The sequence below is a fragment of the Eptatretus burgeri genome, chromosome 17, assembly GCF_056783735.1.
Source record: "Eptatretus burgeri isolate ZD-2024b chromosome 17, Ebu_testis_v1, whole genome shotgun sequence".
NCBI lineage: Eukaryota > Metazoa > Chordata > Myxini > Myxiniformes > Myxinidae > Eptatretus > Eptatretus burgeri.
In genome coordinates, this window is record NC_140977.1 from 46,393,694 (window position 1) to 46,419,805 (window position 26,112).

Sequence of the window (26,112 nt, forward strand, 5' to 3'; positions counted from 1 at the left end):
GTTTCATGGTTTTCTTCATTTGGTTCATCTCCATTTTGTGTTTCATTCGCTGCTGTCTCATTACTCTTCCTTGTTTCCTCTCCTGTCTTTCCTTATCCAGTTTCATGGTTTTCTTCATTTGGTTCATCTCCATTTTGTGTTTCATTCACTGTTCTTTGTCTATCTCCTCGTACTCCAGCCTCAGCTTTTCTTTCAATTGGTCAACCTCAGATTCATGTTCTTTTTGTTTTCTATTCCATTGTTCCTCTCGTTCTTCCCTCTCCAATCTCCTCGTGTCCTTCAATCTCCTGATTTCTCCTTCCTGCTTCATTCCTTGCTCCTTCAACTTCTCGTATTCCAACCTATTTTTTTCCTTTTGTTGTTCAGTTTCAAATTCATACTCTTTCAGTTTTTTATTCCACTGTCTCTCTTGTTCCTCGTTCTGCAATCTCATCGTTTCCTTTAATTGACGGATTTCTTTCTCCTGTCTCATTTGTTCTTCCTTCATTACTCTTTCTTGCATCTCATTCTTTAATCTGGCCTTCGCTTCCAGCTGCACGATCTGTACAGTGTGGTTTCTTAACGTTTCATTTTCCGTTCTCTTCCTTTCCTCTTTTAACACTATCAGTTCTTTTGGTAATTCCCCCTCTTTGTTTTGGTGTTTCTGTAACTCAGAAGCTTCCTTTTCTAACTCTTTTCTCATCTCCGCACCCTCCGACCTTGCTTTGGCTTCTAATTGTTCTCTCGTCTTGCCCTTGTGGTTTTCTACCCGTCTTCCCAGTTCCTCTATCTCCGTTTTTACCTCCAGTCCCAGCTTATCAACTCTCTTCGTCATGCCTTGAAGTCTTTTCTCACACTCCACCGTTACAACCTTCAATCCCTCCTTTGTCTCCTCCTGGCTTTCTTTTAATTTTTCAAATACCTTCTTTACCCGTTGTCTCGTCTTACACGTCTCCCGAATTATTTTCTCACCCGCCCCGACCGTGGGCCTGACAGCCGTTGCACTCCCTCCCGTTGGTTCGGAGTCTCCGCTACGTGGCGTCGCCATTTTCTCGCCCGCGGTCCGAGTTTCCTTTCCCCATGCCTTCATGTCTGCATTAATTTCATCCATTTTGTTTTCCATCTGTTGAGCATTCGTCTTCATTCCGTTGCTCATGCTTTGCACGAGTTCAATAATCTGCCGCATTGTCACCTGCCCTGGCCACTCCCACTGACTACATTTAGTGGTGGAGTTATAATAAAAAAACCGACCAGATGAACGGCATCGATGCCTTTCCCAACCTTCTGGTACGGGTTTCTCTTGCACGGTGATCTCGTCCTGAGCCATGGATTCTACATTACTATTACACATACCTAATCCACCCGGCACCCGCTCGCCTTGAGACGCCATCTTATTTATCGTAAAGGTTTAATTTGAATTGCTCGTAATTTGGACGGAATCGGGGGTCGCTCCTCTCACCCCTGGACCGATTCCCGTGAATTTAGCTGGAGACAGGAGAGCCCGTTTTCCCGCTCTCCGACACCAGTGCCGCGAGGAGGGGGATGGGTTTGTATCCCACTCCTGACACCAGTGTTGCGAATTCGTGCCCGCCAGCGTGCGAGCGGCCACGTAACTCGAATCGCGGCACGTCGCCCACCGGACGGACAATTCTGTCGTGACCCTCTCGGACTAACGCCGGGAACTAGTCACGGGTGGGCCTTTCGGCCTCACCACGATCGTGCCAATCGGCCCCCCGCGTGGGATAGGGTTGTTCACCAAATTCGACCTACCTAAGTACCCACACGGAGGATAGACCAGGCGATCGCACCTCGCCGCAGGTCGACTCCGGACACGGGCCACTGAAGCAACCCGTTCCGTACTATCGGGATAACCGAGCGGTGTTATATCGTCGACCTCGACGGTTCCGATTAATTATCGGGCGTATTAAGCCCGCTACCAACCCTTTACGTGAAGTAAGATGGAGATTCAATTAAAGAAAAGACGAAGCGAAACGGGAAAACAGTTCAACATGAGGCACATTTATTCCGCGGCACACAGAAAGCACACATATACAATTACAACAATTATGCACCAAAAGCAATTGCAACAAAAGAAACACAACAATGCAGATCTACTACCGACTACGCGAGCACACGGCAACACTTACACAGTTTTACTTTACAGACGGCGCCGACAACACATATACTCAAAAGCAAAAGAAAAGGGCCACCCTCAACGACAAGGGGACAGACGGGCCTGTGGGCCGCGAGACCGGGTGGAGCCTACCCATCTTGTGATGAGCCGCAAATGTGGCGGCGGTGCCCCGACTCCGCGCTCCTCCGCGGGTTTCGTTGGCACTGCTTGGAATGGGGTGGGAACGGGGCCCCCTTTCCGCAATATCTCAGCACGGGGGAGGGGGGGAAGGGGGGAATTGTTGATGCTCTGGGGAAAGAGCATAGGTGGCTTGCTTGGGTTCCACGACGAGCGACTCCACTGCGACCTCGACCGCGCTCCCGGCTTCCCCTCTCTGCAGCTCCCCGACAGACTCCGAACCCCGACAGACTGACTCTCCTCTAGACCCGTCTTGACTGCTGCTGCCACACTCTGCCGCTGCCACACTTCTCCAACTCGCCTTGACTCTTCTCTAACTCCCTTGACCGAAAAACTCTCTGCCGCTGCCATACTTCTCCAACTCGCCCGAGCCCAAAAAACTGACTAAATTCGCCCCGAGCTCGGCGCTTTATAGTGGTGTAGGAGATCCCATATGCAAATTTCTGGATCAGAACGAGCTCGGGGGTGGAGCCACGCTCGCTCATTGGACGGAGAAAAAGGGGCGTGATTCTCCCCTGATCCTCGAATTTGCATATATCGATTCTACTCCGACACGCCTGGAGGCGGGGCCAAATCGCCCCGCGCTTGCTGATTGGATGGATCAGAAGTGGGCGTGTATCATTCCTGATCCGACTTCTCCTCGGAAAGGCCGCACTTTGTACCCGCGGCTCGGCGCGCGCCCTGTACGAGTCCAGGACAGCTTGACGCTCGGTGCCCACAAGCGGTGCGGGAATGGCCGCAGAAGGAGAGGCGAAGGTGGTGGAGGGTCTAAAGTGGCGGTCCCTGGCCACGGTGACACTTGGAATGGCGGTGATGCGATGTTTGCGGGAGTGAGTTGTGAAGGTAAAGGTCATGGCTGTTGGCGTTGTTGTTGTTGTTGTTGTTGTGAAGCGGCGTTGCGGTTGGTGGTTGTTGTGTGATGGCAGTTGAGACGTGGTTGGTTCAAAATAAAGATAGAACAGAAAAACGGCTATCTTAAAGGGTCGCAGGCCGAATGAATCACATTTATTCCCTCTAAACAACGGGTTTGGGGCTAACTACACATGTACTTTCAGAGATATCTCACCTACGGGACCTGAATGGTGGTTTGCGAATTTCCTCAACCACAACAATATACATGGGGATAAATCTTGACTTTTCACTGCCATTACCTTGTCATGTAGGTTGTACTTGAATGTCCACACCTGATCCACCAGTAACATGGTAATAATGTCAAAAGATTTATTCTCGTAACAAATTAAAAACTTTATTCGCTGCAAAGCTGAATGACCAAAAAAAAAAATCTGAAGTCTCAAATTTAATGAGTTTATTGATGCATTTCTGTCTCAACAAAACTAATTTATCTGCAAGTATCTCTCTCTCCAGTCCAATAACATAACAGATACATGTGTTCAGTACATTCTGCCAAATACTAATTAACTTCAGTAGGTTTAGTATTGATGTAAATCTTCAGGCAGAAACCCCCAAAAGTCACTATCATCAGATAATTGTGAAAGAGATTCATCCCCTGAGCTACCTGAAGATAAGTCCAACACAACAGTATTCTCATCATCTGTGGAGATGGCTTCAACCATGTCACTGTCCGTTTCTCGCGTCCAAAAGGAGACCAATGGTGTTGAACAAAGGTGTTTTGTTTTGCCAAACAGGTAATCTTAGCTTTTTTGTCTTCTTTAAAAAAAAAAAAATTTTCACAGCTTAATTTTACGGGGCCGATAAAAAGACCCCCTGAAAATCGACCACCGGGTCGATCACGGGGGCGAGGCCAATCAGCCCTGTCAAAATGCAAGCCATGCCTTTCGCTTTTTCTTTTTCCTCTCGCTTTTTCTCCTCACGATTTTCTCCTCACGCTTTTCTCTTCACACTTTTTTCTCCTCAGAACGTACCTCTCGCTCATTTTTATATCTCCGGTCCGTCTCCGCCGGTCAGTCTGCCCCAAACTCACCCCGCCCCACTGGTGCATGATTACCATGACGACCCGTGCGCTCTCAAAAAAGGCGGGGTCGGAGCTCGTGAAAGAATGTTCCTAAGGAAAAATGAGGGCAGGCTTCAGAGCTCGTGAAAGAAATGTGTGTGAACGTGTCTGTCGTAAAGAAAAAAGCTTCCCATAAGAGAGGGGATCTATCCTTTACGCTTCTCAACGCATCACATTTAAGATCCCATTGGACATGAGGATGGGGCTAATCTGAACATGCATTTAAGAAAACTGTTTGAGGACCTGGATGTGTAGATGCATTTATCAGCCTGGATTCTGAAATCCGTAACACTACCCCTTTCCCTATCCCAGAGTCGTCCCGAGTCGTCCAACAGCTGGCGACATCGGTTTAAATTTTTATTTTTAAAATTATAACATTGCAATTAGCACTACCGTGTGACATGCAGGTGAAGTTACGCCCTACCTAGTACGTTTTAACTCTACCCTTCAGTGTGTGCGACAATTTTAACTATATATGTCCTACCTGATGCGTTGGGAACTACCTAACTGACTCACACAGACAACCTTATGCGACACCGAAATTTCCAGAATTTTTGAAACTACAACACATAACTGGTGGGCTTTAGTAATTGACACAACTATACAACGATATACAATTTCTGACCCAGGACCTGGAGAAATGCAGAAGAAAAATTGTGGAGGGGGGGGGGGGAGAACACCTGCCGATTCTTGCCACCTTCATGCTCTTCACCAGCACACGTAACAAAATAAACCGGCAGGCCAGTGACCGGCATACAGGCCATAAACGTTGTGGCCTTCTGAACAAAAATGACCAAGAAGCAGCAACAAGAATTGATCCACTTCCACAGAGCTGCGTTCGTGCAGTTCATGGCCATGGTGATACAATATGTGGCAAAACAAGTGAAGCAAACTGGCATGATCCTGGTATGTGGCTGGAATGAGCCGGTAGGAAGCTGGAATGAGCTGGTGCAAAGGGGATGCAACAAAGGGGCAGTCCATAAGTGTGGTGGCATGCTGCTACAGTAAACGCAGTTCACCAAAATAAAACAAACAAAACCACCATGATAACTGGAACAGCATCACCTGGTATGAGGCTGCAGAAAGTAGCAGTCCACAGAACAGGTGTGGGTGGAACACAGGTCACGGAGCAAATAGTGAAGTGAGGTGAGTGATGCATTGATGCAGAACAGGTGATCCAGCAAGGCGAGCGGTGCCTTGATGCAGAACAGCTGATCCAGCAAGGTGAGCAATGTCTTGGTGTAGAACAGCCTTGATGGTCCTGGGGCGGTGGCGAGACAAAGCGAAACAGAAAGGCAAACAGCAAACAGCACGGGGGGGGGGGGGGGGGAAAGGTAATCCAGGTAATGCCAAACACCAGGTCCGACCAACATGGTCAGCCGGTCCCTGGTGTGCACATACCTGGGGCAGTGGCGGTGGTGCCGGGAGAGAAAGCTCGAGGTTGGCCCTACTCGTCCGCACCCATCCGTCTTTCACATATACTCTACCCTAGCCCCTCTCTTTTTACAATTCATCGCTACGTCTCCTCTCCTATATCCCACTATCCCCATTGCCAAATTCGTACCCAATCCCCCCAAGGTTTCATGGGAAGGAAGAGCCGAACTACATGCAATCTTACTCTTACATCGTGACAAGTCTCGTTCTCGAGTCTGACAGGAGGGCAAGTCCAGCAGCCGGCGATCATCCTGACAGTGGATGGTGCGAAGAGGTCTTCATCAATCCTAACTATGCTAATATTGCTACACTTTTAAACTTTCCCCAGGGTTATACCCAGCCAAGAGGCCTTCGTTAAACTATGGGGTTTAACGCTTATCTGGTATTAATTCAACAGACTTATCATATACAAACACGATAGGCGCCATCAGAAACATACCCGAGGAAAGTTAGAGAGCAAGAGAGATGAGAAAATAATGAAGTGTTTGTGACCTTTATGTTACCTTGTGTGGTTGACGGATCCATGCTTCCCAGTTGTATAGGAGGCGGGGGAGAAGGGGGAAAATTGTACCAAAAGGAAAACACAATCCTCGGGGCATAGGTGGGAGTTCATTCGTGAGTTGGAAAGTGATCAAGGAAAGATGGAATTCATGAATCAGTTTAGCAAAAGTAAAGATAATGAACAACTGTAAGATAACTCGTATACCATCGGTGATGGTATGGTGACAAATTACATGACACACAGTCATCGTGGTGATGATTACCACTCAATGCCTATGTGTAAGTGAGTGCGGTAATGTACAAAACAAGCCAATATAAAACCATGATCGGACTTCAACACTAAGCTCGATCGATCCTCTACTCCTTCGCGAAGTAATCCGTTATGTTTGACTGCCTCAAACTCTTGGGCATCTGGTGCATGAGAAAGGACTCAAACCGGTCATTGTATTCCATGATGTTGTCTGGGCAATCCTCCACCGAAAGACAGTATCGGCCGAATATTTGGCTGAGCCGACATTTGCTGAAACCAGATGATGAGCGCGTCAGACATCTTCAAAGGACACACATTTCACGCGTTTCACACTTACCACCGGCCTCGCGATCTTCTTCACTTGTCAAAATATCTTGCCCTTATTCTTCAAGATATCGTTCAATGTCTGCCGTTTGATGTCCAACTTCTCAGCTATGACTGTTTTCTTCATCAGTGGGTTTGCCTCGCAAAACTGGATAATGTTGTATTTTTCTTGGTAGGTTTTAGTTGTAAGCTTACGCTTAGTCGCCATTGTCCTTCGTGCAGTGCGATCAACGTGTGTATGCAGTTATAAATAGCCTATCACTGGTGGTGTAAACCAATGAGCGAGCATCACGATTCCATGAAATCGGGCTTCTCACGAGGCAGCAGTTCTGTGTAACGAGTTAGGAGTGGTAATGTACTTGAGTTTCCATTACGTGGGAATGGACAACATCTGACGACTTAGACGAAGTGACGACTTAGAGATGATGACTTACAGAGGGATGACCCTTTATTCAAAGGGATTTAACATGAGATAAATTCGGGACTTTTTGACGCTGCCAACTTCGGAGAAGTGACGAGTTACACACTGCCGACTTACGTCTAGTCTACTGTATATATAAAGGGATATGGAGAGAGAGAGAGAGAGAGAGAGAGAGAGAGAGAGAGAGAGAGATATATATATATATATATATATATATATATATATATATATATATATATATATATATATATATATATATATATATATATATATATATATATCTGTCGTTGCAGGGATCAGTTTTTGCACCTTTTTAATGCAGATCAGTAATGTTTGCTGATTTCCAAGCAGATGGCAGATGACCTTGAGAAAATGAAAGAGAGAACGGAGATAGGGTGAGCAAGAGCAGCAGAGCAGGTTTTTGGAACACGAGGGTTGATGCCATCTGGAACGGTTGCAGAATCTGAGTCGAGGTTTGACAGCAACCTCTCCACCATGTCAGGAGAAAAGGACACAGAGGCCAAGAACAGTTGGGTGCAACTCGCTAAGGTGGGTACAGAAAGCAATGGGTTTAGGACGCAAGATTTAGAATCAAAAACAGAGTTTAGGCATTCAGCCTTTTTGCATGCAGTATCAGCTGTGCAGCCATTTGAGGTAAGGGAGGGGATGGAGAGGGAACATATACCAGAAGAGGACTTCACTAGTTGCCACCAAGATTTGGAGGAGGGAGACAGGTTTGAGAGGTCAGACTTGATGAGAATAATGTTGTATCCTGGTTCTGCTGATGGTAGACACACACTTGTTCTGAGCTTTGTGGAAGGAACTGAAATTGCCTTCAGTTGGATTTTCCTTCCATGAGGTGAAGGCAAGTTTCTACAGGCCAACTGCCTCACCACAAGCTTCAGTGTACAATGGGTGGGAGGAAGGGTAGGACAACTGAAGATGAGATGGGATAAAACTGTGTATGAGAGAGCAAATTTCTTTGAAAGAATTCCCAGGATGAGTTGATGCTGGAGAAAGTAGCGATGGGAGACCAGTCTCGAAGTTTGATGGCTGCTTGGAGACCGTGCCAGTCGGCTTGAGGGAAGTGCCAGATTCGTCGGTGCTGAAGTGGTTCTCTAATAACAGCCAGAGAAGATGACCTCTTGAACAAGCATATAGCTAGATTAACTGATTGGAACATAAGAAGAACAGCAGACCTTTTCTGGGAAATTGGTCAAAATCAAATCCAGAAGAGTTGGAGTACCGTTGGTTGAGATCTGGGTTGGGAAGTTGACAGATTAAGCCAGTCCCTATGAGTCACAGAAGTCCTTTTCTGAAGTGCCATGGCAGGTGAGACAGGTACCTACACTCAGCCAACTGAGCCTGGTGTTGGCTCAGTGGTTAAGGTTGTGGTTTGGGATCATAGGGTCCTGAGTTCAAGCCCCGTCGGCCGCTGATTTAATACACCAGGGGGTTGACTCAGCCTGTCATCCTTCCGAGGTCGGCGAAATGAGTACCAGTTACAGTGTGTGTACTGGTAGAGGGGCACTGCATCAGCAACACAGTCACGCTTCAAGAAATGATAGCTACCCCGCAGCTAAGCTGCCATATGACCACCACCACCACCACTCAGCCAACTGGCATGATAGCAATTGAAATCACCGCATATTGGGAAGAGAGAGAGTTTGGATGAGTGGATATAAGTTGGTCCATGTTTTTGGTGAGCGAGATGTAAATGGAGTCATCACTGTTTGGTGGAAGGTACAACACACAGATAACCAAGAGGTGGGAGCGGAGGGGAAGCCGTAGCCAGAGGTCTTCCTGGGGGTGTGGAGGAGTGAGGGCAGTGCATGGAGAGCGAGGAATTGAGTTTTTGATGAAGAGAGCAACTCCGCCACCAGGATGAGGCTCAGGTCTATCATACCGGAGGAGGGAGTAACCAGGGAGAGAAACTAAGGAGTCAGAGACGTCTTGAAGCAGGAAAGTTTTCGTTAAGCAGATTATGTCTTGTTTGTCAGTGGCAACCTGTATGGAGAGATCAGTTAGGTTAGAGCAAAGGCCCTGGATGTTTGAGGTCCACACTGTTGAGGAAGAGGGAGGGGAGGAGGCTTTGGGTGCAGGGGAGAGGAGGGGGAGGGTAGTGTGAGGGCGATGATGTGGAGGTAGTGAGAGTTGATGACAGATTGTAGAGGAGCTAGGGGTGAGGGTCGGATGGGGGAGAGGACAAGGGCTAGGTGGTGAAGGAATGGGTCACAGTGGGGAGTAATAAGAAAAGGGGCAAAGGGAAGTGGGAGATTGGAGGAGGTGAACTGAGGTGGAAGAGAGATAAGTTTGCTTTGAAGAGGGAGGAGGCGGTTAATTTGTGAGGGAGAGGTGAGAGGTTGAAGCTTTGAGGAAGAGGGGAGAAGATGAGAGCCGGCACGGCCATGGGGTCGGAAGGAGAATGGAGGGGTGGGGAGAGGGGGAAGGATGAGATTGTGTCGAGGTATTGTGGAGCTGGGAGTGGGTGGGGGGAGGAACAGAAATTGAGGGGGTGGGAAGAGGGGGAGGTGTGATGAGAATTGAGGGGATGGGAAATGGGGTGGACAGCTTTGAGAAGGGGGAGTGGGGAGGGAGATTTTAAGGGGAAGAGCAAGGGTGGAGATTTGAAGGGGAGGGGTGAGGGGGAGAATTGAGAAAGGTGTGGGGGGAGCTTTTTAGGATGAGGGGAAGTTTGGGGGGGGAAAGAGAGTGAAGTTTGCTTTGAAGAGGGAGGAGGTGGCTGAATTGAGACGGAGGGGAGACTGAGAGCAGGCACGGTCATGGAGGAGGAGGGAGAAGGGATGGGTTGGCTGAGGGGGAGAATGAGACTGGGTAGTGGTATGATGGAGGTGGGAGCGGGCTGGGGGAGGAACAAGAATTGAGGGGCGGAAAGAGGGGGATGTGATTGGAGGAATGAGAGAGCATGATAGAGATATTTAACAGTGTGCTGAATGAGTGTGTGAGACATTTGAAAACTACACAGATTGAGATAACAGAGGGGGAACTGTTATTAAGGCAGAGGACAGTGGAGAGATGCTTGAATTGGGGGTAAGAGGGGTAAGGAGAGGGTATACCAAGAAAGGAATTAGGAGGAGGTAGATTTAAGGAGGTGGGATGAATTTGCATTGAAGTTGGAAAAAAATAACGATTAATGATGGAAGACGAACAAGTATTGCATAATGGGATTTTTTTAATTTGTAGGTCAGATATACGTTTAAATACCTTGCTTAATATACAAGGATGGATGATACTTAAATGAATTGAGCGCATGTCCTTTTTTCGTTTTTTTCATCCTTTTCATGACCATGCCAGCTCAAGATACATGATTTGATTCACCGAGAGGAAAAGCCGCACAAATATTTGCTGGTGGGTGAAGGGGTAGGCATGCGAGTGTGGGAAGGAATGCCCCCCTCCCCTCTTAGAAGTGAGGAAATGTTCGTTTGGGGTTTGGAGGAAGATATTAGGGGTCCAGCATAAGGTTCTTTTAAATGCCATTTGTCCTAGAACCAAAATTTCCTTAATATTATTGCAAATTCGCGCCCACCGGCGTGCGATCGGCCACGTGACTCGAATCGCGGCACGTCGCCCACCGGACGGACAATTCTGTCATGACCCTCTCGGACTAACGCCGGGAGCTAATCATGGGTGGGCCTTTCGGCCTCACCACGATCGTGCCAATCGGCCACCCGCGTAGGATAGGGTTGTTCTCCAAACTCGACCTACCTAAGTACCCATGCGGATGGTAAACCAGGTGATCGCACCTCGCCACAGGTCCACTCCGGACACGGGCCGCTTAAGCGGTCCGTTCCGTGCTATCGGGATAACCGAGCGGTGTTATCGTCGGCCTCGACGGTTCCGATTAATTATCGGGCGTATTAAGCCCATGACGAACGCATTACGTGAAGCAAGATGGAGATTCAAACAAAGGAAAGGACGCAGCGAAACGGGGAACAATCGGACAAGCACATTTAATACGGAAGCACGGAAGGCACGTATATTACAGTCACAGGGATACAATAAAAGCAATACACGTATTTACAATCACCGTAAAGAAACACAAGCAAGGAACGATGCAGAGCTACAACCGAATATGATTTACTACACAGAACACTTATACAATTTTACTTCACCAGACTGGCACCACACACACGTTTACACAGAACCCAAAAGAAATGGAAGTCGCGACTTCCCTGAGCGTGTCGAGTCCCTCTCCGACGTCCGTCGACGTGGTCCCGCCTGGCCGCGACTCCATGCCCGAGCGTGGTAGGCGAGGCCTCTCCGGCGTGCCTCGCGCCTGCACGTGTTGGCCACTCGACGCCACGGACCGAGTGTTCGGCGCTATCCCAACGCGGATGGGGGGGGGGGAACGTGGATGCCCGAAGTCGAGAGAGGGGAATGACGGGCGCTCCTTCCCGCCAGCGGGGTCTTGCAACTGCCCCACAAAAGACCCCGCTAGCGGCCACCAGGACGAGCGAGCCACAAGACGAGAGCAACCACGAAGCAAGTATATCCAACGAGCAAGAGCATCCACCCAGCAAGAGCATCTACACAGCAAGAGCATCTCCAAAACTGCTTCCCCCGTCTCCGACTTTTATATCCTCGGAGCTCCGCCCTGTTGCTCCGCCCCGTTCTTTGCTCCACCCCCCTTCGAGGCTCTTCGAGAAAGGTCTAGGAGAGAGGCGTTCCTCCTCCCTGGCCGCGTCACACCGCGCATCCACCAATCGAGCGCCAGCTGCCCTCCCCTCGCTTCTCTCCCCTCACACCAAGCTCGGAGAAGAATGGCGCGAAAAGCCCACCGAGCGTCCTCGTTGGGTTTTATTTGAAATAAAAGATAGAGAAAGAAAAACGACTGACTCGAAGCGTCTCAGCCCGAATGAATCACATTTATTCCCTCTAAACAACGGGTTTGGGGCTAACTACACATGTACTTACAGAGATATCTCACCTGAGGGCCCTGGATGGTGGTTTGCGAATTTCCACAGCCGTAACAATATTGTTGTAGAGTATAGTAGTGTTAATCGGTTATATGCATTCATAATGAAGACAATGCATTCGACTTTTTCTGAGACAAATCTATTAAAATTGTGCTGCAAATAATAGTGAAAATATAGAATGATTTTTAAAAACATAAACGTGTTTTTGTCTTCTTTTTCTTTATGTTGCAGAACCATCTGTGGAGCATCTTGTGAACTTGAATTCAAGTCTGGCTTGGTCGTTTTCATGCAACAAGATATTAAAAAGAAGCATGGGCAAGGAAAGGAGAACCTTACTTGCTCTGAAGAAATGTGAAATGAATCACATTGGTGAAAATGGACAGCAAGGTGCTGTTTTTGAAAAAGCCTTCACAAGGTCTGGATCTACCTTAAAGATACCTGAGACCACTCAAATTGATGAAAAGGTCAACAAGTGTTCTCTTTGTGAAAAATCCTTTACAACTTCCTCCTATCTAAAGCGACATGAGATGATTCACACTGAAGATAAACCATACAGATGTTCTTTCTGCAAAAGAGCATTTAAAACTTCAACTCTGCAAAGCATACACGAGATGATTCACACAGGTGAGAAGCCACACAAGTGTACTGTTTGTAGTGAAGCTTTCACTACTCCATTTGCATTAAGGACACATGAAATAATTCACCTGACAGAAACACCACACAAATGTTCTGTTTGTCAAAAATCTTTTATGTCCCCATCACACTTGAAGAAGCATGAGATGATACACATGGCAGAAAAGGAACACGAATGTTCCGTTTGTCAAGAATCCTTTATATCCACATCCTACCTCAATATACATGAGAGGATTCACAAAGGAGAAAAGCCACACAAATGTTCTGTTTGTCAAAAATCCTTCACATGCAGATCCAAACTAAAAAGACATGGTTTCACTCACAGTGGGGAAAAGCCACACAAATGTTCTCTTTGTCAAAAATCATTCCCTGACTCATCCGAACTAAAGAGACATGATTTCATTCATCGGGGAGAAAAGCGGCACAAATGTTCTCTTTGTCAAAAATCCTTCGTATCTTCATCCAATTTAAACAGACATGAATTAATGCACAAAGCAGAAAGGCCACACAAATGTTATCTTTGTAAAAAATCCTACAAAAGCACATATGACCTAAATAAACATTATTTCATTCACAAAGGAGAAAAACCACACAAATGTTCTGTTTGTCAAGAATCCTTTATATCCACATTTAAACTAAAGAGACACAATTTGATTCACAGTGGAGAAAAGTCACACAAATGTTCCGTTTGTCAGAAATCCTTTAGATCTTCATCATACCTGAAGATACATGAGATGATTCACAGTGGGGAAAAACCATACAAATGTTCTGTTTGTCAAAAATCCTTCATATGCAGATCCGAACTAAGAAGACATGATTTCGTTCACAGTGCGGAAAAGCCATACAAATGTTCTATGTGTGAAAAATCGTTTGTATTCCCGTCCTACCTCAAGATACATGAAATGATTCACAGGGGAGAAAAACCACACAAATGTTCTGTTTGCCAAAAATCCTTCACATCTTCTTACAAACTCAAGAGACATGATTTCATTCACAGTGGGGAAAACCTACTCAAATGTTCTATTTGTGAAAAATTGTTTGTATTCCCATCCCACCTCAAGAAACACGAGATGATTCACAGGGGAGAAAAGCCACACAAATGTTCTGTTTGTGAAAAATCATTTGCGTTTCCATGCCAGCTAAAGAAACACGAGAAGAAACATAGTGGAGAAAAGCCACACAAATGTTCTCTTTGAAAAGAATCCCTTTTATTACCATGCCAGCTCAAGATGCATGATTTGATTCACTGAGAAGAAAAGCCGCACAAATTTTCGGTTTATGAATGGACTTTCAAAACATCAGCACTTGTGAAGACTCATGAAAATATTTATGAGGATGAAAAGGCACATGTTCTCATTGTAAGAAATGCTTGACATGAAAAAGTGTGTTCTCATTGTGAGAAAAGAAACTGAAAAACATGAAATTATTCACAAGGGAGAAAAGCCACTCAAATGCTCTTTTTGCAACAAAGCCTTCACATCTGTGTATTATTAAAAGAAGTATGAAAAGATTCACATTGGTGAAAATCCCAACAAGTGTTCTGTTAGTGATGACGTTTTGACAACTTCGTATTACTTAACAAGAATTACCACATTGTGGTCACAACTTGAGATGAAAAAAACAACCTAAAAAACCCTGGCAGTGTATAATCAGCAGAGGCCTTTAAGCTTGATGCCTTTGGCCCACCATAAACCAAGGTGGTGGCCATATTTCGTCTGGGTGCCATTGTGGGCGGAATCAAGCGACAGATGTAGGTGTGATCCGGCAGCTGTCCATCCAATGGGTGCACATTTCAAAAATCGACCTACAACAACAACAGCAGCAGCAGCAGCAATGCGGAACTCTTGTAGACCTATGACATGTCACAGGTAAAAACATGAATTTAATCACATTGTGAAATCATTACCTCATTTGCATCTCAGATGCACAAATACATCATAGAAGATTGAAGCAGAAGGAGTTGCCTGGCAAGCCAGACTCCAACCAGCTCAGGATCAGGAGGAAATGACCCCAGAATATGTAATTGAACGCAAAGTTGACGAAAAGATAATTTGACATCACTTTGAGCTCTTAATTTTATCTTGTATTCGAACCTTTGCTGTTGGAAGAATGGGATGGAGGGGAAAAGTCAACTTTGGTTTTGGAAGGCAACTAAGGATTCTGTTGTTTGAGGGACATGCACATCCTGCAGGATTTCGGTGGTTTGGAGGGCTGAAAAGCGAAGCAAGAAAGAGACAGGAGGAAATAAGAGGTGATAAATTTAATTGTGATGGAAGAGCAGTTGGCCTAATGCAGACTTGCCTCTAAGCTGTCTAGCCTTTGATTAAATCTCGACCGAGTTATAAATTTCCATCCTGGTATTTTGTATGCATGTCAATTCTTCAATGTGATTTGTTGTGGGTAACAAATGCTTAATATAGCAAAGTTATTTCCATATTATGTCTTTAGAATAAGCGTAATGTAATTAAATGTCATTTTAGATATGCGTCGCTAACTCACTCACTTAGAAATGTCCAACCCTACCACATTGTGTTTGTCCAAATTAATCATCCCTGTGAGCTCCATTTAATATCCTTATCCTTAATTTTAGTCCTAAATGTTCCCTTCTGCTGTAACTTTGCACTGGGCCATTTCAATAAGTTTAGGTGGCAAAAGTTGTCTCCGCATGATATTTCTGTCACCTCGATCTGCCATGGTGTCACCCTGCATCGGGGAACTGTGACTCGAGGGGGTAAGGAATTAGCCCCGCCAACTGGTCGGGGCTTATACCAATGGTAGAGGGGAGGGGAATCTCTCTCTCGAGTGCAGCCTGTGGCTGCTGGTTGCATCATTGGTTGGGACGCGGCTATACCGCTGATGCAGTGTCCCCCTTAAGGCCCAGTCACACCTTGACGTTTAGCCAACAATGGCAACGTATTAAAATGTATGTAAAACGCTGGCTTACGTTGAACTTTTGATGTTTTTTTTTTTAAAGATTCGGACGTATTCATAACGACTTGGTCTTATGCATAACGTATTAGTAACGGACACAGAACGTTTCGTTGTGTTATAGATAACTTATACCAACGAATGCTGAACCTGTTGTCAGCGTTCGCAACCTATGCCCAACGATAATCTAACTTAGGCATAGCGCGCTGCACGCATCGCCGACGATGACGTGGCGTAGGTTATGAAAAGGCTGCCGCACAACGATTCAAATCATAACCGCCGCAGAAATGGAAGTGTCAACATCGCAGTCGCACCTTGGCGATCTTGCCAGCGTATGCCGACCTCTGAAAAATGCGTCTAAAACGCTGGCGCACGTCGAATACGGTATGGGTAAGTTTGGTATGCGTGAATAGAATGCTAAAGTACGCTATCATACGTCGTATTAAGCGGAGTACGTCTTGTAATTTTAAACATGTTGAAAATTTTACGATGTACTTGCCGTATCACACACGCTCCGCATGCGATGGGAATAAGTTGTATGCACGATATGCGATTGTTGACACACATCGACACACGTTACTTGAAAGGTGCTCATAAGTCGAAACACTCAAGGTAATGGTTAGCGTCAGTGTTCCAGACTCCCGGTTTTTTTTTTCTTCGGTATGACGGTGTTCAGTGTACAGTGCGGTTATGATTTAAATCGTTGAGCGGCAGCCTATTAATTATATTATATTATATTATAACCGCACTAGAAATCGAAGTGTTGAAATCACCATCATACCGAAGGAAGGAAGAAAATAAATAAACAAATAAATAAAACCAGGGAGTCTGGAACACTGACGCTAACCATTACCTTGATGTGTTTCTACTTATGAGCACCTTACAAGTAACGTGTGGCGATGTGTGTCACCGATCGCGTAACGTGAGTACAACACGTTACTCATAGGTTAGAAATAAGTTTCGGGTACGCTAAACATTACCTCGACGTGTTTCGACTTATGAGTAACTTACAAGTAACATGTGTCAACGATGGCGTGACGTGCCTACAACTTATGGCCAGCGTTATGCGGAACGTGTGAGTCATACGCTGGCATAAGTCTTAAAATTTCAAGCATGGAAAATTTGAGGACAACCGAAAAGTACAACGTTTAAAGCCAGCATACAACGACGTATGGCAGTGTTTTTCAGCGTGCTCTCAATGTTATCAAAACTTACCCATAACGTATTCGACGTGAACCAGCGTTTTTGACAAATTTTCCAAAAATTGGCATAAGCTGACTAAAACGTCAAGGTGTGACTGGGCCTTTACCAGTACACTGTTACTCATTTGGATGATCTCGGAAGGATGACAGGCTGAGTCAACCTCTTGGTGTATATTAATTCAGTGGCCAACAGGCTTGAACTCAGGACCCTAGGATCCCAAGCTGCCACCTTAACCACTAACCCAACACCAGGCTGTGGGAGGGGAATAAATCATGATCAATGACATTGGTGGGCCCAGCTACGAAGAAGGGATGCACCAAAGATTGGAGCCAGAGCAAGCATTGTTCTTGTAAGCAACTTTCCAGGTTTGGCCAAATAACTCTGTCCTGTGATTTTCCCCTGACTTCTAACGTGTGTCTGAGGTCTTAAAACATTGGTTAATTAAGGATCTGTCATCCGTTGCTTGATCCGTTTGTAGGTGCGTATGTCAGAAATGGGTAACTTAGGGTTAGTTTATTAGAAATTGGATCCATTTTGTTTTTATTTATTGCTTCTTGTACATTCTTGACCCTGTTGTTATTGAATTAATACAATTTATAAACCTGACATGGTCTCTGGGTGCATTCTGTTTGTTCTGACGGTCTCATCTGGGGTGATTCTGTAAATTCTGTTGAAGGTAAATTGGTTGCTTTCCCCCGTGCTGTCAGAAGCTCGTGTCATGGTTTACTTGGCCTCGTAAGATCGACCACATGGGCACCGATTAGCACAACACTTACTCGCTTCATGGACCTTAATCTGTACGGTAGCACGGCTTTGGACGTGAGGATCTGGCATAATCCAAAAGCTACGGCTCTTCATAATGTGTTTGAGCCCAAGAGGTTTGAGGATGATTTCTGAATCAGAATTTTGGGCTGATTATGAAAACCAATTTCTTAGTCACCGCAGCTGCCTTTTTATGTCTGTGAAAAACGCCATTTTGTTCTTTTTCACACAAATGTCCAAAAAAAAAATTTCAATTCAGATACTGGTATCTAAACATCGTGTGTGTGTGTGTGTGTGTGTGTGTGTGTGTGTGTGTGTGTGTGTGTGTGTGTGTGTGTGTGTGTGTGTGTGTGTGTGTGTGTGTGTGTGTGTGTGTGTGTGTGTGTGTGTGTGTGTGTGTGGTATTGAAATGAGGCCAATCTCTTTGTGGACACAGGTAAACATTTAAAAAGACATTAGGAACAGGACATTATAGTTATCGGAGACAAATTTGTCAATAATTTGAGAAAATGACTGCTACGATTTGCATAATGCGTGACATGAATCGCCCAACAGGTGTCTCATCATAATTAACTTTGTTTTGTATATGTAAAACAAAACTGGCAGATGTACACGTATGCTCATTTAAACCAAAAATTGTTCTGGCAATAAGGTTATTGTGGACAAAATGGACACAATATTTCCCCTACCCCAATTTTAACAAACTGGGCATTTTTCACTGCATCCAGATTAGAGTGATTGTTGATGAGCTACAAGCATGCAGTTGGTGTTTTTTGAAAATATGAAATGTCTCACATGTATACAGACATATGTGCAACATAATTGTGGCCTTGTAAAGCTTAATTAACCCTTATTTTGTGTTTGTAGATGATGGCGTTACCGGAGACAAATCGTACTTGCATCCCGTATACAGGAAGGCCGATTAAGGAAGAGATCAATCCATTTCATAACAAATCATGGGAGAAGGTGTTAGCTGCGAGGGAAACCCATGCGTATATACTCAGTGGGATCTCAAAATATGCATCACTTTGCAGACAGCCTACCCAAACATGATTTCAGAAATATAGGATATCAAAGCTCCTGGTATAAAATTTCATTGCGGTTCCAAAACTTGGACAGAACCCAGCTGACATCAACCCAGAAACAACTGAGCAATCCCCTGGAAGGGTACGATCTCGAGTTTCTCATCCGGAAACCACATAATCTCCGGTATTTCAGACTACCTGTGTTTTTTGCAATTGTAAATGCATGACGATTCATCGAACAGTTGAGTTTCTCAGTAGTTGTGAAACAAAATATTCTGAGCAGGCAGTGAATCTGGTTTCTGTCATACTTCAAGACTCCCATTTGCTCACAAAAATCGGAGATGTATTAGATTGCAAAGGAAGTGAAGTACCACCATTCTCGCTGCAAGACATACTTCAACAGAGCACAGAGGGAGCGATGTTCAACATCTGAAGATGCAAAATATAATGGGTTCAGGGACACTTGCACAAAGCCATTTGAAATCCTCAAAGATTATGTCTGAGAGTATGTCATCAAAGACAGCTGTGTTGAAGTCATGACATAGATCCATGCACGCTACAAATTGATGTTGAATGATTTGGATGTTGACAGTCCAGCTTATATTGTCCAGTGCTGAGCTGATAAGATAGCAAAACATTTTGCAATAGATACTGAAACAATTTAAACAATCCAATAAAAAGAAAGGGAACGTTTTGTACAATAGCCTTATGGACAAGGACCAAGCTATTTATTCTGCTCAGCAATATGCCAGTTTCTTTGACTCCAGGTGATAGAGGCTACGCTCCACATGAGAGGCAAAATACAACAGCTGCGAGCATCATGTAAAGATCTACCTCGTGAATTGATGGCTGAAGCCCTGGCAGACAAAGACCACAAATTCAGTAAAGCGTTTGCTAAACTGGGACAGTCTCTAACCATTATCCCCAAGTTGGCAGCACCGATGCTCTGTACAAAGTATGGTTCCAATGGATTGGATTGTTTGCACACCTAGAGGCCTTTGTCTGTACCCTGTATGGGAAACCAAAGCAGACATCCGTGAATACTGTCAGACACATCCTCTTCCAACAGCATTTCGCACCAAAGCACCAATCTAAGCCTCTGGAGAAAATCAAGGGATAAAATCCTCGCACTCTGCCTTCCTGCATGTCTATTCTCTCCGAGAAAGTGAAGTGAGCAAACCTGATTGCTTAGATGTGGAAGAGAGCAACAACATCTGATCCCCATGCCTGGGAACCAGAGGAGAACGGATGAACACTGGAGAAAGGCCAATACACCGTAAAATGGTTTGAAGGCAGACAGGTTCCAAAAGATGTTTGTTGTCAGATGGACAAGGACAGAGATGAAGAGATGAGTGATAATGAAAATGATATGGCTGAATACTCTTCTTCCTCTGAGGTGGACAGTGATATTGACTGAGAAGTGACATTCACCAGTGTAATTGACAAGGACGTCACCAATATGTGTGATACCGAGGATGATTGGATGGCTGAGTACTTCTCTGATGAGACAGCCAATGATTGGGACTGATAAGTGGCATTAAAAAAATGAAACCAGTGGGTCTGTTGGTCTGATCGACCAGATTTTCATTGGTCTTCACAGCCTTGTTGCATACCCACCTGTTGTACTGCTTGGGCATTAACTTGCCTTTCACAAAGCCCAGATGTGCTTGGGGCCAGTGCAGGGATTGTATGTTCATTATTATTATTGCCATATGATACTCCTTTTCTTATTGTAAATATTATTAGTATTAATTATTATATGCTTTGTTGCAATGTTATCATTGGTTTTGTTATTTATTATCTTGCCAAAACGAAGTTTTTGCAAGATATGTTAGTCAGCTTGTATGTTTTTTTTTTGCTTGTTTGTTTGTTTGTTTGTTTGTTTGTCTGTAATCATGTATAAAAAATTCTGCAGAGCACAGTTATCATTGGAAATTTTTGTAACTTCGCATATCAGAGGCCTATAGAGGTCCCTTTCAGTGCACAAAATTTTGAAGGTCAAGGTCAAAGGTCAAGGTCACTTTGTCGCAAATCAGGGGAGTCGACGAAACCCTTATTTTTTGAGTAATTTTGATCGGATCGTCTTCAAACTTCATGGGAATATAGTTCATGGTCTGGCGCTCAGCTGATTAATTTTTCGGTGGTGATTGGCCTTGACCTTCATATGTTTTTTTTTTTGTTTTTTTGTTTTTGTTTTTGGTCTGTAATCACGTATAAATCACTCTGCAGAGCACAGTTATCATTGGAAATTTTTGTAACTTCGCATATCAGAGGCCTATAGAGGTCCCTTTCAGCGCATAAAATTTTGAAGGTCAAGGTCAAAGGTCAAGGTCACTTTGTCGCAAATCAGGGGAGTCGACGAAACCCTTATTTTTTGAGTAATTTTGATCGGATAGTCTTCAAACTTCAGGGGAATATAGTTCATGGTCTGGCGCTCAGCTGATTAATTTTTGGTGGCAATTGGCCTTGACCTTCATATGTTTTTTTTTTTTTTTTTTTGGGTCTGTAATCACGTATAAATCACTCTGCAGAGCACAGTTATCATTGGAAATTTTTGTAACTTCGCATATCAGAGGCCTATAGAGGTCCCTTTCAGCGCATAAAATTTTGAAGGTCAAAGGTCAAGGTCGCTTTGTCGCAAATCAGGGGAGTCGACGAAACCCTTATTTTTTGAGCAATTTTGATCGGATCGTCTTCAAACTTCAGGGGAATATAGTTCATGGTCTGGCACTCAGCTGATTAATTTTTGGTGGCGATTGGCCTTGACCTTCATGGTTAGCGCCTCAGGTCAAACATATTTGACCCCAAGGTCAAATTTTCAAGTTTTAGGAACCATATCGTGTAGTACCTCAAATTGAACACCTCGATGAGTGCTTTCTCGATATGTCAAGCTTGAGACATTATGACGTCATTTGGTGACGTTATGAGGCAAAAGCATATTTTTCATGGTTACTCTGTAGAACGATTCTCATCGGAATCTCTCGTAGGCAGATATTCCTCAAGGCGTCGCTCCTGGTGGATAGCAGCTCTGTTCACCTCAGTGTGACCTTAAAGAAGTCACACGTGGTCACCTTTTGGCAAGATACGGGTCACCCTGCGGGTCACATTGTTTTTATTTTGTCATTAGACTGTCATGTCGTGGTTGAAGGACATTATATTAAGCTGCTTTATATACCTAACATGGCATGCCTTTTGGGTCCTCAGGGACATGGGTCTTCTGGGTCCTCAGGAACTTTTGGGTCTTTGAGGTCTCTTGGGTCCTCAGGGACTTTGGGGTCATTTGGGTGTTTGGGGTTTTTGGGTCATCTGTGTTTTTCGGGTCCTTGGGGTATTTTGGGTTCTCAGAGACTTTTGGGTCATAAGGATGTTTTGGGTCTTCATGGTCTTTTGGGTCCTCTGGGACTTTTGGGTCTTCGAGGTCTTTTTGGTCTTTTGGGTCATCTGGGTGTTTGGGTTTTTTGGAGACTTTTGGGTCATCTGAATCTTTTGAGTCCTCAAGGTCTTCTCGATGTTTTGGGTCATTTGAGTCATCTGGGTATTTTGGGTCCTCAGGATCTTTTTTTTGTCTTTGAGGTGTGTTGGATGTTTTGGGTCTTTTGGGACATCAGGGTTTTTTGGGTCATCACGGTCTTTTGGGTCTTTAGGGGTCTTAAGGGTCTTGGGGGGGGTCTTAAAGGGTCTTCGAAGGTCGAGTGGTCTCAGTAGTCTAAAGGGTCAAAAGGTACATTCCAATCTTGCATAATTAATTAACAAACGTATGCAATTAATCGACAAAAAAAAGTTTGCCTCACACATATACACACACACACTCATACATAACTCATCCATTTATAGCAGAATATTTGGTCATTTAAACAGAATAGTGCCATTAGGTAGGACATGTTTTGGCATAATTATAAATCACATAAACGAATTTCTTTGCACAATTAATTTTTTATGTGCCTGTTTTTCATCAGCAGTTACTTTTGAAAGACAACGCTTATGGTAGTTTCTGATAAAATGGAGGTGGGGGAAACATTATGTCAATTTTATCCACAATTAGGAAGAGCACCCATCTGAAGTGACGTGAAAAGCGAGCAAAAGTTTCCGGGATGGGAACAGTTTAAGTTAATCTATCAATTTAAATCGTATTTCATGGACTTTAAAGAGGTTAATTGTGTTGCACTTTTGGTTTCACTCAAAACCAAAGCTTCGAGCAACTTCTACAACCCCCGAACGCACGGAGAGACGCCACGTTTCACTATACAGCATATCGAAGGTAACTTCACTTCCAAGAAACTTCAACATAAAAAGAGACCATTAATCCCATGAAGCCTGTGCAATGGTTGTGAACCTTTGACCTTTTGTATGCAGTCAAGGCCTGTGGAAGAGCCAGAACACACAAAACGGATCATGGCGTACCAGGATAAAAGGAACAGTAGTGCGTGCGGGTAGCGGGGACACCAACAGTGTAGTTAAAGGACAAAATAGAGGGAAAATTGGACAAACAATGATGAATGGGGTGGACAGGATGGACAAAGAAGGAAACTTCGTGTATTTATTTAAGCAAAGCATTAAATTTAACTTTTTCTATTGTTCGGACGACTATAATGAGTGAAGAAAGGTATATGGAATATGCAGAAAGTGTTAATTCATTGAGTGAAATGCAGTGCTTCATTACCTGCTTTTGCAATCCATGATGGCACAGTCCATACTCCACAGGGGTCCTTTTTTTGGCAATTACATATATAGTTTGCTGTTTCCGTTTTGGGTGATTTGCTTGCATTACAAAATATTAATATAAATATACTATTATAGTTCTGTCAATATATTAAGTTGGTAGTTTCTGCAAGCGAAGAGGCTTTTTTTTTGTTTTGCACCATTTTGTGCGTGCTTTCATTACAAAATATTAATATAAATAGACTAATTGTTACTGCAATATATTAATAGTCGGTAGTTTCTGCAAGCGAAGAGGTATGTAGACAGCACACATGGTAGAAATGGGAACAAATGACTCTCCGTTGGGTGTGTGCGTGCCTGTACTTGGTTACGTGTGTGGTGCACGGGTTTTGTGGGCACGCGATCTGAACTCTTAACTCGGGCCCGTGGTGCGTGGCTCTATGGAGGAGGTTATGCGGCCATCTCGCGAAACACGTACTTCTGCAGTGACAGTCTCAGAAGCGGACGTGCTGCGGCATCGAAGCCATGCGGGACTGGGTGTGGAGAAATCCGTGCGAGTGAAAGGTTGAGTATATTGCCAGTGCTCGTGCACGTTTAGTATGGACCACGAGGAGGTTGGAGGAGTGCGTGGGTAGAGGGGTGAGGGAGGGGGGACTGCATGCAATTAGGCTGTTACCAAATAGATAGCATTAGTTTTGATTTTTAAATGCTACCACCCGGTTTTATATAGAACACTGCAGTCAGAAAGTAAACACTGCTGTTTGGGTGCGTTTTATCACCCCGGTAATGCCCTGGTACACTGCTTTCCCATTCCCTCCCCTCAAACTGCCTTCCCTTTCCTTCACACTTCTTTCCTATTCCCTCCCTTCACATTCCTTCCCATTCCCTTCCCTCACACTGCTTTCCCATTCCCTTCTTTCACCCTGCCTTCCCATTTTCTTCCCTCATGCTGCCTTCACACTCCCTCTCCTCACTGTTTTCCCATTCCCTTCCTTCACACTGTTTTCCCATTTCCTCTCCTCACACTGCTTTCCCATTCCCTCCCCTCACACTGCTTTCCCATTCCCTCCCCTCACACTGCTTTCCTATTCCATCCCTTCACACTGCTTTCCCATTCCCTCCCTTTACACTGCCTTCCCATTTCCTCCCACCCCCCCTCATGCTGCCTTCCCCTTCCCTCCCCTCTCCCGCTGCCTCCTCCCTCCCCCCTTGCGCTTCCTCCTCCCTCTTCCCCTCATGCCACCTTCCCCCACGCCACCTCACCCCTCACGCTGCCTCACGCCCTCATTCCTCCTCACCACCCTCATTCCTCCTCACCCCCCTCACGCTGCCTCACCCCCCTCACACTTCCTCACCCCCCTCACGCCGCCTTCCCCCTCCTCACGCCACCTTCCCTCCTCCTCACGCCGCCTTCCCTCCTCATCACGCCACCTTCCCCCTCCTCACGCCGCCTTCCCCCCTCCTCACGCCGCCTTCCCCCCTCCTCACGCCACCTTCCCCTCATGCTGGCTTCCAACCACTCACGCCGCCTACTCCTCCCGCCCACCCCCACATGCTGCCTCCACCCCCTTCCCCCCACGCTGCCTTGCCTTCCCTCCTCTCATGCTATCTTCCTCCCAACTCCCCTCCTCCACCATACAACTCTCCCGAGGTTGAGGAGAGGAAAGGGTGTCAAAAAATGTGCCAACTGGCCAAATGAAATTTATATTTTTTAATTTTAATTTTTTTTTTCTTAGCAGTCAGAACTGCTGCTCGGATCATCAGTTTTTATAAAGCAATGAATCGCCAGATCACGGGAGCATAGCCGAGAGGTACGCATGCTCGCTCTAAGGCCAAAGCTGTCTCACCTGGGTATATATCTCGACTCAGCTATAAACTGTCATCCCAGTGTTTCACAGGCAAGATGATTCATCAGTGTGTGTGCCGCCTCTCGGATGGACGTTCAGCTGGGTGCCACATCTGCCGGAATCCCCCGCCTCCACTCCCTCCACTCCCCACTCCCTCTCTCACCCTTCTGCCTCTCTCACCCCTATACCACCCCTTTGTCCCTCTCTCCCACCCCTGTTCCTCTCTCTCCCACCCCTGTCCCTCTCTCTTCCACCCCTGTCCCTCTCTCTCCCACCCCATCCCTCCATCTCCTACCCCGTCCCTCTCTCTCCCACCCCATCCCTCCATCTCCTACCCCGTCCCTCTCTCTCCCACCCCTCTCCCTGTCCCTCCCATCCCTGTTCCTCTACTCCCACCTCTGTCCCTGTCCCTCTCTCTCCCTCCCCCACCCCTGTCCCTCTCTCTCCCTCCCCCACCCCTGTCCCTCTCTCTCCCTCCCCCACCCCTGTCCCTCTCTCTCCCTCCCCCACCCCTGTCCCTCTCTCTCCCTCCCCCACCCCTGTCCCTCTCTCTCCCACCCCTGTCCCTCTCTCTCCCACCCCGTCCCTCCATCTCCTACCCCGTCCCTCTCTCTCCCACCCCGTCCCTCCATCTCCTACCCCGTCCCTCTCTCTCCCACCCCGTCCCTCCATCTCCTACCCCGTCCCTCTCTCTCCCACCCCTCTCCCTGTCCCTCCCATCCCTGTTCCTCTACTCCCACCTCTGTCCCTGTCCCTCCCTCCCCCACCCCTGTCCCTCCCTCCCCCACCCCTGTCCCTCTCTCTCCCTCCCCCACCCCTGTCCCTCTCTCTCCCTCCCCCACCCCTGTCCCTCTCTCTCCCTCCCCCACCCCTGTCCCTCTCTCTCCCACCCCTGTCCCTGACCCTCCCACCCCGTCCCTCCATCT

General features: G+C 45.9%; 1 protein-coding gene across 1 annotated transcript in view; it reads left to right on the forward strand.

The window, feature by feature from the left end:
* The window catches only part of LOC147009968 (uncharacterized), a 220,325-nt gene extending 195,674 nt beyond the window's left edge, over positions 1-24,651 (forward strand). The window contains exons 13-14 of the mRNA XM_085863200.1: positions 12,361-12,753; positions 18,523-24,651. Of these exons, the coding sequence (XP_085719326.1) occupies positions 12,361-12,753; positions 18,523-18,581 (452 nt within the window). The 3' untranslated portion in view covers positions 18,582-24,651. The remainder of the gene's footprint in view (positions 1-12,360; positions 12,754-18,522) is intronic.
* Positions 24,652-26,112: the final 1,461 nt, after the last annotated feature.